The sequence below is a fragment of the Cariama cristata genome, unplaced genomic scaffold, assembly GCF_000690535.1.
Source record: "Cariama cristata isolate BGI_N322 unplaced genomic scaffold, ASM69053v1 scaffold1804, whole genome shotgun sequence".
In the NCBI taxonomy this organism is placed as follows: domain Eukaryota; kingdom Metazoa; phylum Chordata; class Aves; order Cariamiformes; family Cariamidae; genus Cariama; species Cariama cristata.
The window spans coordinates 23774-39572 of NW_009614459.1; the positions used below are offsets into that span (position 1 = coordinate 23774).

At 37.9% G+C, this 15799-nt stretch overlaps 1 protein-coding gene across 1 annotated transcript in view; it reads right to left on the reverse strand.

Annotated features, from left to right (window-relative positions):
- Window positions 1-15799, reverse strand: part of LOC104156604 (neurobeachin-like) — a gene marked incomplete at its 3' end in the record, with an annotated part of 78378 nt that overhangs the window by 22978 nt on the left and 39601 nt on the right. The window contains exon 7 of the mRNA XM_009699400.1: window positions 9870-10022. Coding sequence (XP_009697702.1) covers window positions 9870-10022 — 153 coding nt within the window. The remainder of the gene's footprint in view (window positions 1-9869; window positions 10023-15799) is intronic.

Genomic DNA, 15799 nt, shown 5'->3' on the forward strand with positions numbered 1-15799 from the left:
AAATATGGTTTCATTTTATTCATTTACATCAAAAGAAGGCTGCTTCAGAAATAATAATCGGACATTGTTGTGCCATGCAAAGCATTGTGCACCGGCAGCAGCCCCCTGCCCACCACCCCACGCACGGGAATCGCCGCAGACAGGGCAAGCCACGTGGGTCTCGTCCCTTGGGTAATCACGCAATCGTTCCTCAGACATTCTCCTTCTAATGCTCTACATGGAAGAGGAACTCTCTGTGCTCTGGTGGTTGAAACCAGTGATTGTCATTTCTGAGGAAAATGGATGGGAAGGCTCAGGCTTAATAGCTGACGTAGCTCAGTTTTCAAGGGCTTAATTTCAGCATACCTTAAGAAGCTATAAAGAAATGTTGCACAGAACCATATAAAAATTCATTGTTTCCTTTTCAAAATCAGAGGTCATCATATGCAAATTGTGAGTAATATTATTTAAATAGCATTAATACTACTTAACACCAAATACTATTAAATGAATACTATTTGGTTTCAATGCATGTCTCCCAATAAATAATTAAGAAATGTCAGATCCTTAATTATATTGTATAGTGTGCGTGCAACATGACATAGTCAGCAACTACATCATTCCATATAATCCTCTCCATAGGACCTTTACCTCATTTAGCATGCAGGATGTTAGCATGCAAGGATAAAATTAAGTATGCCACGGCAACCATAAATAAAGCATTTCTTAACTTTTAAATGCTCAATTTTTAATGTTGCTTTGTATGTAATAAAACTTAGAATTTAAAGCCTGTTGTCTTTCCAGCATCTATCTCCGACCAACTTACAGCAAGCAGCCTAACTGTTCTCTTCCTCCTCCACGCTCTACATATTTATAAGTTTCTTTTGCATCTGTATCTATTATTAATTTATTAAAAAGAAATTGAGAAAAAAAATTGTTAGGCATTTGCTTTGGTCAAAAATAGCATTGTTATTTCTAGAATACAGAGAGCATTTCAGGAAAACAGCAAAACTTTAACTATTTAAAGGTGGGACAATAAATTTTTTAAAAAAAAAAAAAATGTTTGGGTCAAATGTGCATATTTCACCTGTTAGCTCCTCTAACACCCTCTCCTTGGTGTTAGAATCATAGAACCATAGGATGGTACAGGTTGGAAGGGACCTTTCAGGGTCATCTAGCCCAACATCCCTGCAATAAGCAGGGACACCTTCAATTCGATCAGGTTGCTCAGAGCCCCATGCAACCTGATCTCAAATGCTTCCAGGGATGGGACACCTACCACCGCTCTGGGCAACCTGTTCCAGTGCCTCACCACCCTCCTTGTAAAAAATTTCTTCCCTATATCTAGTCTAAATCTACCCTCTTTTAGTTTTAAATCATTATCCCTTGTTCTACTGCAACAGAACCTGCTAAAAAGTTTGTCCCCATCTTTCTATAAGCCCCCTTTAGGCACTGGAAGGCTGCTCTAAGGTCTCCCCGGAGCCTTCTCTTCTCGAGGCTGAACAACCCCAACTCTCTCAGCCATAGGAGAGGTGCTCCAGCCCTCGGATCATCTTCATGGCCTTCTCTGTACTTGCTCCAACAGGTCCATGTCCTTCTTGTGTTGGGGGCCCCAGAATTCAAGGCAGTACTGCAGGGGGGGTCTCACCAGAGAAGAGCAGAGGAGCAGAATCCCCTCCCTTGACCTGTCCATATTGCTGACAAAGATGTTAAATAGCACTGGTCCTAGTACCAACCCCCAAAGAACATCACTCATCACTGGCCTCCATTTGGACATTGAGCCATTGACCACCACTCTCTGGATGCGACCATCCAACCAATTCCTCATCCACCAAACAGTCCACCCATCAAATCCATATCTCTCCAGTTCAGAGAGAATGATCTTGTGGGGGACAGTGTCAAAGGCCTTACAGAAGTCCGGATAGATGGCATCCACAGATCTTCCGTTGTCCACTGATGCAGTCACTCCATCACAGAAGGCCACTAGGTTGGTCAGGCAGGACTTGCCCTTGGTGAAGCCATGCTGGCTGTCCTGAATCACCTCCCTGTCCTCCATGTGCCTTAGCACAGCTTCTGGGAGGATCTGTTCCGTGATCTTCCCAGGCACAGAGGTGAGGCTGACAGGTTGATAGCTCCCAGGGTCCTCCTTTCTATCCTTTTTAAAAATAGGGGCAATGTTTCCCTTTTTCCAGTCACCAGGGACTTCACCTGACTGCCATGACAAATGCCATGGAGAGTGGCTTAGCAACTACATCAGCCAATTCCCTCAGGACTGTGGGATGAATCTCGTCAGATCCCATAGACTTGTGTATGTTCAGGCTCCTCAGGTGGTCATGAACCCCATGTTTGAACTTTGCTTCCCCAGTCCCTGCCTTGCAGTCCCATCCACTCCAGAGGTGTGGGAAGAGAGGCTGGCAGTGAAGACTGAGGCAAAAAAGTTGAGTACCTCAGCCTTCTCCTCACCCGTTGTAACAAGTCTGCCAGTCTTACTCATCACGGGGGCTACACTTTCTTTGACCTTCAAAGTTAGGAGAGTTAGGAGAGCTGAATGCCTGTGTTATGTTTCCCTCAGGCAGTTTTTACTTGCATGACCAGCCCTTACTCAGCAGCTTGTCATTCCAGAGAAGGTCTTACTGACCCTGGCAGGTTTGGAGAACTTCTGTTCCACATGGATGAAGGGTTCTTTAATAACTTATTAAATAAATGAGCTACATTTTAACAGCAGCATGGCATGTCTTCATCTCCAATTCTTTAAGCAGATTTATTGTACTAAGTTTATAGATCTAATGGTTCTTTAAAGACCTTGGAGTCCTTAGTTCCTTGGGGAAGAACCTTAGTTTCTTGGGGAAACTTTGCCCAAAGTTGTAAGGAGTTAATTTAATTAATTTGAACTATAAATTTCAGAACTCCACACAAAATTGGAAGTCAGAAGAACTGCTGTCAGGAAGGCTGAGGATGTCGGTAGTAGCAAGGGGATTAACAGCACTGTGCCTGCCAGGCACTGTGTGGTGGAAGACCAGGGTGGTGGGGGATTTGGGTCAGAGACCAGAGTAGAAGGTGGAGAGAGAAGCCAGAGCTGTGAAGGAGAGTGGCTCTGCATGGGCCTTGGCACCACACAGCCTCCAGCCGTGGGCTACGATGGGTGCTGTGCGGTCTTCACATCCTCCCCATCAGGGTGTCCTGTGGGCTACGGCACTCAGCACAAACAACAGGTAGGATGCATTCAAGAATGGGCCACCAAAAGGCTGCAAAGTCCTACCTGGTCCTCGGTGGGGACAAGGCTCCTGATCGGTGCTTTATAACCTGGATCCGTTTTAGTCAGGAGAAAGCTTCTGATGTCAGGTCTGACCTGCTTTGCTGGTGTTTCTCCCAAGTACTTCTGCAACGCTACCCATGCGACACTTGCAGAATCCTCTCCCTAATTTGCTCTAATGCACAGGCTGCTTCCCCTCCATGTAAGTGCCTCCTGAAAATTTATGAGCTGTTCACTGTCAACAGTACATCGTTTGGTTTCTCAAGAATATGCAATGCTCAGTAGGGAATAGGGTGAGAGAATTTTCTGCGTAAAAAATAATTTGTAGGTACAGTAGGAACAACATGCAGAAAAAGATAACAGTAATATCCCTAAAACAGGCTGATGATGGACCTAAAGAACAGCATTTTTCATTAATATTTTGGCTTTAAAGCATTTGGGGTCTTTACTTTTCTGAACATATTTTCAATGTGAAATATAAGGAAACTTTTTTTCCTCCCCCCCGTGGAAAAGCAGTAATACTTATTACTTCTCTAATTATAGAATATCATTTATGATTTTTAAAGACTCTTACTGTTAAACAGAAACGAGCTAATATCCAGCTTGTTTCCTATTATAATTAAGATGTTCAGAAAGCAGAGTCTTATTCAGGTAGTCTCAAACGGAACTTGTTTGAACCACGGTTAGCAGGCCGTCATTTTCAAACAGCAGCATTCCAGTCAGTATTTTTTCATGGGTTTTGTTTTGAGGAAGGAGTCTCTCATGTTACCGTTTTCAGTGGAGTGAACTTTCTTGCTAATAGGTAAATCGCAAGCATTATTATACGTCTAGTGTGTATGTATTTTGAAGTAAAAGTACTGTGGTTTTTGTGTTTGCAGGCAAGTGTACGCACACAAGTTCCACAGGCTGAAAATCTGACCTGTAGCTATTGTAAAATATAAATACGTATTAGTAAGTTTATGTGTATGTATAAATTAATAAAGCCAATATAAGAGAAGTTACTGCTCAGTGGGGTCAACCACTCTAGTTCTTCTCAGACCTTTGTGCAGTATGAACGCCACACACTCCCCTCTCCGCTCAGCCTAATTTGATCAAATTATTTTTCACAGAGACTCCAGTAGGAGGCATTGGTTTTTATTTTAACGCACACTACGTGCTGTGTAAAGCACCAGGAGCTCTGGATTTATAAAATCTGTTCTTCTTACCTCTTTCTAACACACCGTTTTGAGTTACCTAGGTATTTTGTGTCACCAGAGAAGAGGGAAGCTCTGATGCTGCCCCTGGTCTGGACCACAGCTGCACCTGCCCCTCCTCTTTCTGCAGTTCCTGCCTTGTTTTCCCCTCCATAGCTTTATTCTGTCTGTCTCTCCAAGAACTCCTACCACAGTATCTTGCTATTAACTTATATTCAGTATATCTAAAAATCTTTTCTCAAAACTGCTCAGAGACATCTCGGTTTTGTAGATCTGCCCAATGACAGTCCATCGACTGTGAGCTGGGTTTTTCTTCTCTCCCCTTACATCCCTGCTCCTCTGCAGCCATTGAATACACAGATTCTCTCTCCCTAATGTTTCTCTAACTCATTTACCATTTGATGTACTGACTATGGGAGTAAAAATCTTTGACTCTTGTCATAAAATTAAACAGGCAATAATGATATCATAAATTAGTCATGTTCGTTTAAACAAAGCGATATTTTAATAAAAGTGACACAGAAGTGCATTCTACAGATTTGGGTCATTCAGGGATGTCTGCGCTGAAATTGATCCTTTATGTAAGTGTCTTCAAGAGGTAAATAAGATTCTTCAGCGATATAGAAAGTTTGAAAAGAAAAAATCACTGTCATTTTCAAATTAGATTGAAAACCCTGTTAGCTGAATGAGTTTTAATTGCATTGAGAAGAAACCTCGGCAATACACAAAATAAAATCAAAGCTACTACTGAGGAAGTAACATCAAATCTTATCTACTGCTTATCTGGTTAAAAGCAACGTCAACTGCTGCTGAATGGTGAGGACAAAAGATAAATCTTCCAGATCCTCATAGCACAGAGATTTCATAATAGATGTTTCTAATGACTATTCAAGAAGCTTTTTAATTATGAAATACTATGCATGCTTCTGAATAGCCAGGGAACTGCACAAAAATGGAATTGGCAGCAAAGTGCACAAATAAATCATTTCAAAGACAGAAAGAAAATTCAATCTTAGTAACAGTTATGTAATAGGAACAAAATATGTATAATAAAAACAGGACAACGTTTAGTCTCTTAAAAATATAATTCATAGTGAATGCATTTTACTCAACACTGTAATTTGTAATTTAATATGTGCATAAGCCATAATGAAAATATCATTATAATTAACTTTGAATTACACAATCTTGCATCTTTTGTTTCAAAACTAAAGAACGCTTATTATAAAAGCTCTGCTTCAGTGTTTCACAGTGGTGTTCTCTGCCTTGATTTAACATGCTTGACTTACTGACTGAATCTGTTCTATTTCTGGCTCTCAGGACTGCTCTAAGTCTGTGGGGACTGAGAGGCTGAGTAGGACTACAGATGCACATCTGTGGAAGGTTTTATGCGTGAGGGTTTTTTTCCTGGTAAACTGGGAGATTATGATTGATGAGCCCAGCATTAGGGTAATGTTATCAGGGACACTTTCTGCCTCTGTCCTTTGTGCCATCGCCGAGGTCAGACCATAATCATGTTAGCATTGAACATAGTGCTTTATTAATGTTTCATGAGTAACTCCGTAGTAATCAGTCTAGCTTTGTATGGATAAATAAAACTGCTACAACAATCCCTGATGGATACACTGAGTGCTTTAGAAACTACTGTAATAGGTCTTAAAAGAAACTTGACTGAATGTCTTTTCCAGTCTTTATAATAAGTCTAATTTTCACAAGTTTAAAGGAATCTCTTTTGATGGAAAAATCATTTCCACTGCCATTTCTGTGCTTAGTTAAAAGTGTAAAACACCCACTTGAACAATCAAATAAAACAACACCAAAATCTTGACTACCATTTATTAATTTGCACAGAATTTTAGCAAAGCTTGTTAACCAATTGGTTAAATTACATTGATTTATGTCACTGTGCCTCTGTGATGTTTTCTAGTCTGTACTCTACTTGCTTTGGAAAGTCTCAGGATGAAATGCTGAAATTTTTGCTGTTATTTACAGAAAATGTTTACATTCATAAATGTGCAAGTAGGCTGTATATAAGGATTTGTATTTACTCCCACATAAAATTACACATTACATATGCCTGCAGCAAGCAAAAAAGGTGTATGAACAGAAGAAAATATTGTCAGCTAGAGAAAAACAAGACCCCACTGTATGTTATGCAGTATCACATAGGATCCTTTCCACTGAAATGAAATGACTCCTGCTGATTTCATTAGACAAGGGATCAGGATAACACTTACTTGAAATATTCCTCAATTTTCTGTGGCTTTCCTGTAAACATGTTCTCTACTTGCTTTGCTAAATTGCTGTAGAAATTCCAGGCTTGCACAAGCTTGCTGTGTTTTACACGTCAGCACCACACCCAGGCTATTTTTTTTTTTCTTAAGATAGATTCTTGTATAACAGCCAAAGCTTGGCCTGGGGATGACCTGAGTAATGCATCCGCTGGCCAGTTCAAAACATGGAATCAGACATTAGGTGGGGAATGTCAAACTTTCCAATCCCTTTATATTTGTTCTTTACTTTGACCAGTCTAGTTCTAGTGACCAAAAAGTGAGTACTGGCAGTTTGCTGTATGTACTAATAAAACCCTCCGTGAGGAAGTTTTTCTGAAAAATTATTACACATTCAAATTATTACACTTTCAAAATGTAATTCCATTACTTCTTACTACATGTACTATCTGCATTTTTATGAAAGGGATTATCCTTCTCTAGCTACTTGCTATTTCATAATAAGCTTTATAAAAAACTATGCATGTATCATGCTCTTTAAGCATCCCAAAGTTATTCACTTTGTTCCTATCCTCTGAACTCCATCCAAATGTGAATACTCCTTCTGTCATCTAGTTGCCCAGAAGTGAATCCAATATTCCAGGTGCAGTCTCAAAAGGACCATAGACAGGTACAACTGTTTACATCCTCTCTGATGCAATGATTCTCCATAGATGGTATCAAAATACACTTATTTCTGGTGAATATAGAATTGCAGAGTTTTATCTAATCTAATTGCCGCTCATTGTCACCCTTCCCTCGCTACTGCTCTATTTTTGGTACTATTTTTGTTTCCAGACTTCTGCTTCCTATTGAATATCTTTATTCTTTCCTCCCGAGGTGATTTTCAGTGTATTTTCTGCATCTAATTCAAATAAATCTATGCCTCTTTCTCCTGTTTTCTAGTCAGTTCACAACTTTATTATCATTTGTGAACTTCATCAGACTGCTCACATGTATCTGCGGCGAACTGAATTTTAACTGCTGATCATGCTCTTGCTAAAAGTAGATGCTGGGATGAATAAAGGCTATGCAGAAACTGCCTCCAGGTAAAACTGTATAATAACGGCATGATGCTCACATCTGTGGGGACAGGGGTGGAAGACAGTATAGGAAGAGTATGATACATAAGTGAGATCATTTCTGATTTTAGAAATCTGCAAAGTACTCAATCAGCTGAAGCCTGTAATTCTAACACTACTCTAATTTTAACATCAGTTTGCGTGTCTTCTGGCAGTCTGAGCATACTTACACATGTATGGAATCAGTCATCAGTGTTATTACAGCTTAATATTTAAAAGGTATTTCCAGTTTTTAACTGTCAGCCTTTCTTGAAAGTATAGTCCTGAAGGGGTATAAATGCTATACTCTAAGTTCATGCAAGCAGCTGTTTTCTTCAACAGCACAGAACTTTTCTGTAGAGAGCTCCTATGCTATTTTCTAAAAAGTAGAAATTGCATGAGAGAAATCAAATAAACTAAAGATAAAGCTTTTCTTCAAGTGATTTCTTATCACATAGTCCCTTTTATCCTCCTGTTCATCATTCCATCTTTGTGGAAAGGAAAGGTGGAGAAAACACTACTTAGGATACAAGAAGGGACATTCTTTATAAAATTTCCCAAGGGGAGTCATTAATATGCATCTCTCACTCTATTCCCCAATAGGTGGCAGTTCGTTTATCCTTTTTCACTAAGGTATCACACTTCTGTTCTTACAGATGTCAAGACGAAACCTCTTGGTCCACTTCAGTGTGCTTGCTCCTGGGCCCAGCTCAGGTTTAGCCACAACCACAATCCAAAAAAGGGCTCTGTGCAGCGACATGGGCACTCCAGAGACATGTACCTGGGATTGCCCATCCCACACATGAGAACGTTAATAGAGTGTAATGATCCTTTGAGGCCACCACCTTCTTTGCTAGTAAAATTGCACTTGAATTTATTGACACCAGCTGTGACAATTATTTGTTTTTAGAAGGAATGTTACCACATATGCAGCTAGAAGAGAAATCAGCCAAGAAAAAGAAGGAAAATGTTGTTCAGCTTCTTCCTGCCAACGAAGGACTACTCCCTGGAATACATTTCTCATGCTTTGTGTAGTGCATTTCATATGTCTCAAGTGATGAGGTTGCCATCACTTCCTTAGGAGACTGCTGTACATATGTCAAACCATTTACTCTTCTAAATGGAGAACGCTTCTAAATCACATACATCTAGGAATAGATTTGTTTTTATAATATTATTCTGTTCCTTTGAACTTCATATGGCTATTTTTTCTATCAACTCCCGAAGAACAATTTTCTTTAAACAGATAGTTCTTGAAATGAAATTGCAAAATTGATTAGAAGAAAACCACCACTGCTAGACTTAAAATGCTACCACAAAAGCACTACAGGGAATAATGCACAAGCTGAATAGTTCTGCAACTGCAGCTTATTGAAAGTATAGTCCTGGCTTTATAAGTAAGACAAGCAATATGCATTTTAAGGAAGACCCATTTCCAGAACAGAACCATAAACTGAAATATTGCTGGCCAAAACATCAGAATATACCTTGTTTTTCCTAAAAATGACTAGAAACATACATATGTATTAACTCTATCATTAATAAAATAATTATCTATCAAATTAAAGCAAAAAGTACACAGCTTAGATAAAGGTTTTTCATGCTTAAATTCTGCAGACTTCATAGTGCTTTACACCAGAGCAGTTGTTTTGCAAAATTTCTTCAGAGACTGCAAGTGTTGGCTCATGTCCACATTTCTATACTTCCAGTTCGTCTCTGATGAATAGGAAGTGCATAGCTTCAGTCGACTAAGGAAAATATTATATCATGCAAGTACTAGCATTTATAATAACCTTTTATTTTTTTGATGTATAAGGTAGTGAGGAGGAACAGACTTAAATTTTTCAGGCTCTCCTGTATTGCCCAGCTCATGCCCATCTGATGCTTTCTCATGAGAGACTAAATAACTGAATTTCATTGTCCATGATTTGGGCACATGGAAGGAAAATTCACTGTAAAATAAAGGGCTCTGTCGAGCAAGACAGAATGCAAATTCTCCTTCTCTTTTTATTTTCTTTCTATAAATCTAGCTCTAAAGAGATGAAAAACAGCATTAGGTTAGCTTGTTAAAACACAGAACTCCTTACTTAGGCTAAAATAAAGTGCAGCTTACCATCCTGTTGATACGGACAAAGTCTTCAGGTTTCTTGGCCCATGGTGGGAGATCAACGTCATTCACAACAACTTCATCTTCCCTGATTCCTAGATTATAGCCATTACTGTTGACAAACATCTCTGGTAGGTAGTAAAATTCTGGAATTAACTCCTAGCAAGGAGAAAACACACAATGAGACTTCATATTTAGACAGAGATGCTAAATGGTGCTGCCAGAATCAGGCGCTGTTGTAGTACACATTAAAGCATTCCTGGTTTCGTTTATGTTTCTATGTACTTGTTTAAGAAATTTTATCATCTGTTTTCTTGTACTTACAGTCACAGTATTCATAATGAAATATTCGAACTTCATTTTTCCCATATCTGCTTTTATGAAAAGCATAACTTTGGAAAAGCAGTGCATATCCATAAAGGAGACCTCTTCAGAATAACAGGGACAAGAAACTGCATGCTAAACCTTCAATACTATAAATATGTTGGATTTTTTAATCACTATTTAACTAAACAACTTAAAAGAGGGAGAAAAGTTGCTGATATAACACTGTCTTGATTTTACTTTCTCTATATTCTTTAATTGCATAAGAAAAGGTGGCAATTTGATTACCTATATAAAGAAAAAAGAATTCAAGGTGAATGAATTTTTCTGCTGTAAGAAAAACTCAAAAATACATGAAGAGAAAAATGTCAGTACAACAAATGTCCTTGAAACACAAATACATGACATTTAAACTGTGAAAGATCAAGAACTGAGTAGCAGAGATCATTTGCGGTGTATTAATGTACAATATAGATAAGTTAAGGTGTGAAACTTTTCCCCCATTTCCAGGATAGCTAAATAGAAAGTCATTTTTACATTATAAATATCACCATTTGTTGCTGTCTATTATTTTAGCAGTAAGTATTGAACTGCAATAACAAAAAAGCTTTAAAGCCCGCTATCTCTTTTCTAATATCCAGGTATGGATTACATTCACTAAATTACATTGTTAAAAGCGTTATAGCATTCATTTGTGTAACATGACCAAAACTGATGACACAGCACCTGAAACCTGAGTCTCTTTGTGGTCCTTTTAAAGGCTGCAGACATGCGAAGTATAAGAAAAAAATATATCACTGCAGACACAAATTTATCTAATTAAATCTGATCTGCAACTCCACAGAGAATAGAGCAGTTAAAACCTAGATGGTCCTTTCAAATTTATTAATTAAAAAAAAAAAAGGAGGATATTTATGTTACAATTTTAAGTATGTTTAGGAAGGCAATTCGCTTGCTTCTTTACATAATTTTTAATATACAACAGTCTGAATTCAGATTAGACTAAAATGCAATGCCAATCAATACCTAACCAGTGCAAAACACTAAGCAAGTGAGACATGTCTGAGCTTCAATAGCTCCTTATGAAATGAGCTGTAATTTCAAAAAACCAAAAAAAATTTAAAATATTACATGCAGTAAATAATAAACCAGCAGCTAGAGTAAAGCCAAACTAAAAGCAATCCTGAATATCCTATAAGGTTCAAAGGAAAAAGATTATTTTACTGACAATCTTAACTTTGATTGTATACCTCTAATTTACTCAGAGTATTTCTAAAAGCAAAGTTCCCCCCTTTCCCCTAAAAAGGATTCACTAACTCTCAGGTTCCCAAGGAAGCCCTTTGGTTTTCTCTAACGATGTTGAAGGAAGAATGAACGATCCTTGCAGCTGGAGAAAACTAGACATTAATCTTTCTAGAGCTCAATAAACTACTGCTAACTTGGGACTAAGAGCTGACTACAACCCGACATGTGCTAACATACAAATCACCGACAAACTAAGAGCACTGCCTTCAAGAAAGGAAAAATTCACAGGGACCTCAGAATGATGAACTATTACTACATCAAAATTAAATTAAAAGTCAATATTCAAATGAAACAGAATTTATGAAAGAAAAAATAAGCAAAGTTTATTTCTATTTTGTATAAAAGCCTTGAAACACATACTGCTGTTTTTAATTATTACCATTTTTTATGCAACATGGTGGTGTACTAACCTGTAATGTCAAATAGCAAGCAAGTTTTTGATTCCATCAAAGATACATTAACTCTTACATTTCCTTCTTCAGTTTTAAATGTCCTAGGATCTAATTGTAAACTTTTACATCTAATGTATCTGAAAGATTTGTGCTACCCAGAGACACATCTAGTGTTTAACTGAATGCTACTAACCTTCTGACTTCAGGAGAAACTTGAAACAAAGGGATTTAAGTCACTTAATATTTTTAATGGTATTTCCATTTAGTAATTTTATCTTTGTTGCTATTTGCTTTCAGTGTAATTTAATGTTCCCTTGTCTGGTACAGCAGAAAACATAAATAGAAATAGAACAAATAGAAAGCATGCAATTAACGTACTTCATAAGATTTATTGCGTTGTCCATGTTTCGTTTGACCTGTCTTATTCCTGTGCTCTGGAAACTAACCAGTGCCAAACTTCTAAATCCTCTTCAAATAACACTCTCTCTAGAACCCTAACCATTTCAGCTACACATCTCTTGGTTTTTGTTTGTTTGTTTTCATTCAAAGCAACAAAACTAAACATAATATTTTTTAAAAAGAATTATTAAACCCACTGTGTTATAGTCTCAGATTCTCTTCCATGTTATTTTTAGTGCAGCCTAGAATTTTCTTTGCTTATTTGAGCATGAATTTTTTGCTTATTTAGCATGTATTGAACCTTTTCTTGAGATACGAACAACGTCGCATGTGACCTTTCCCAGATACTTATGTATTTCCCATACTTTGCACTAACCATCCTGTTTTCTTTGGTAGCATTTGATATTCCTCTCGCAATTTTGTTGTCTCCACTATTGACTAGACTAAGAAACCACAACACTCAAAAATAGCTCAGATAGATCCATCCCCTTCTCATTTTTAGAGAAGAAATGAATATATACTAAAACACAGACCCGTTATGAAAACTTGTGGCATCCCATAAGTATGAACTCGCTAACATTTAGAAAAATCTTCAAAATGTGTATTTAGCTGCTTAGAAGCATAGAAAATACAATTAATCTAGAGAAGAGTGATAGAAAGGTTTGGTTTTGTGTGTTCACTGTTTATTCTCCTGTGAAAAAATGAAGTAGTTGTCTCTTCTACCTCATACCAACGGCAGACGTCAGGTGAGGATGGAAAGGCAAATATTCCCTTCCCAGGGCCCCTGAACATGCATCACTAGAGGAAGAACAAGCTGGGAGAAGCAGAGAGAGGAAGGATTAGCAAGGACAGAGCAGGCAGCAAGGACGGAGTCAGGGAGGTTGCTGGGAAAAGGAAGGAGCAGACAGGAGTGAACCTCAGCGGAGACAGCAAGACGACAACTGGGGCCCAGAGAGAATTGCTTTAACCAAGAAGCTACTGGAAGTTGCAAGAATGGACACAAGAAGGAAGGAAAGGATAACACTTGCAAGAGCTAGAGTTATTTTCAAAACCTATTTACATTTTTTCTCAGCCAGAGTTTGGGTTTTCTTGGTTTCATAAGTGGCTTTGTGCCAGTTCATATTCTAATAAAGATAATGGCTAAAGAGAGACAGCTCTTTTGGTGCTTTTCCTGATAAGGACAGGGAACAGATACCACAAATATCTGTGTCAGGGTCAGATTTGGAGAGGGGACCTTACCCATTCCTCTGTTCCAGAAGACGTTCAGCTCTACCGTCTTTCCTGTCAGATACCTGTCTACCCTGTTGTCCCAGAATTTGGGGCAACTCCACAATCCTTCCATCACCTGACTTCAGCATTCTTCATCTGAGGAATTTTTACCTGACACCTTGCCTGAATCTTTTGTTACACAATCTAAACCCATTTTCTCTTGTCCTAGCTATAAATCCACCCCAGATACAGAGAAAAAATTACTGTTTTCCCTTTGTACAGTTTATTACATGTTTGGAAAGCATTATCCTACCAGTTTTACAGCCTTTCAGCTCATAAAAGTCCAAACGAAGGACAATGATTTTACCTTCCATATTGCTACATTGTTTAAGTTTTAATTACAGATGTGTAAAATATTCTTTTAATGTCTCCAAATTAACTAGTAGAATTATTTCTAAACAGTGCATAACTTAATCTACTCCTATATATACTTTGGCCTTATTATATTTTGTTACGTGTTCATCACACAGAAGCCAAAATAAATGTTTTTATCAACCTCTGTGGTCTTTAGATCAGAGATTAAGATTGCATACTTTTCTGATAAGGTCTGCTATTTTTCATTCATTTTTATGCACAGCATAATTTGCTTCTTACAAATCACCAGCTTCATACTTTAGAAGGGTCATCGTTAAGATAGGGACAAGGGGACTCAGAAATTAGCTAGGGAAAAATGTATCTCAGGGATGCTATTTACACCAGGGGATGGGACACAGAGGACCTTCTGTCTCCAAATCTGCTTTCCACTTGACAGAATAGTTGATAAGTGGATCCTTTAAAACTCCTATAGCACTTTCAGTGGCACTAGTGGTAAAAGGTCAATGCAAAGCCAGGTCTATGCAAAGGAATGTTTGTTTGAAGCTACCATGATTTTGAGAAGTTTATGTTTCAGGCTACAAACGTTCATGAAAGACAAAGCTCAAAATATTTTCTTCCTACACTACAAACATTGAGTCAGCCAGTGTAAATCAAGACATGAAGGAAAACATCAAAAATAACAACATAAAAAAAGCTTCCCCAGAAGTTACATCAGTTTGCAGGCATAAAATGAGGGAATGCAAACAAAAAAGACACAGAAGAACAACATTTTTTAAAAGTCCAGTATTTTTAAAATATTCACAGACCAACTAAGCATTTTAGCTGCATATTGTTATTGTATGCCATTCAGCTGATACATAATTTTGCATTAACTGATACAATTCAGTAAGTTTTATTGGTTTCTTTGCTCTTGCCAAAACATATCAAAGCTTCTAAATAAATCTTTCTGACTACATAACCTGTCATGGGTAATTTCTTACCACAATAAATATCTAGAGTTCAAAGAGTTAATAAAAATAGGGTTTCTAGTGATCTAAATCTATTTGCAGTAATTTCTGTCTAGTTGTCCCTGACATTTCACAAGCTGGTAACCTCCTCTGCTCCCCTTTCATTCACACTTCTAATAAGACAGGTTAGCTTTCTATCATTTAATAGCCAGCTACCTTTCAAACGGCCCAAGAAGCTTGGCTCTTCCCAGATGAAGAACGATGCAGTAAAGCTACCGAGGGGTGTAAAAAAAAGGTAAAATGAATATTATAACAGACATTTCTTGTCTGTAAATGTGATCTTTAGTTTATTTTAACAGCTATACTAAAACCCCAAGGTATAGTTAACAGTATTATATGCCTTGTGTCTTTATATAAGAAAACATCCCCAAATGCATTTTCTAATTTACAAGCCTGTGACAAATCCAAGCTGCTGAGAAATTAAACTTTAAAAATATGTCTTGGGGTGATAGAGGACCACTATTAACACTATCATAATTGTACACCACTTGTATCAAATCTGACGTTTCTGTTTAATATGTTTTGCTAAGGGTATACCATTTTATGGCCTCCCAATGAAATCAAATCCAACCCAGACGTTTTCACTTTTCTAATATAATTCACTTCAAGGTTTTAAAGCTGCCATTTCTTTTTCTTTCTTTCTTTTCCTCCCAAAAGGTTGATCCCCTGGCATCCATTAATTCCACAAGAGCCTAGTACTGGGTCAATGAGTCAGTCATGAGTACCTCCATTAACCGCGTTAATTCACGCTACGGCACCTCAATGACGTTTTGTCAGAGCTACCTTTCTAACTTCTAAACACACTATTCAAAAAGTAATATAACAAGTTTGAGAGGCATTAGGAAAGATTAGTGCCCGAACAGAAGGTTCTGGGGAAGTCAATGTTACCAAAAACTGGAATGGGGGGAGGTGGAAAGGAAAAAAA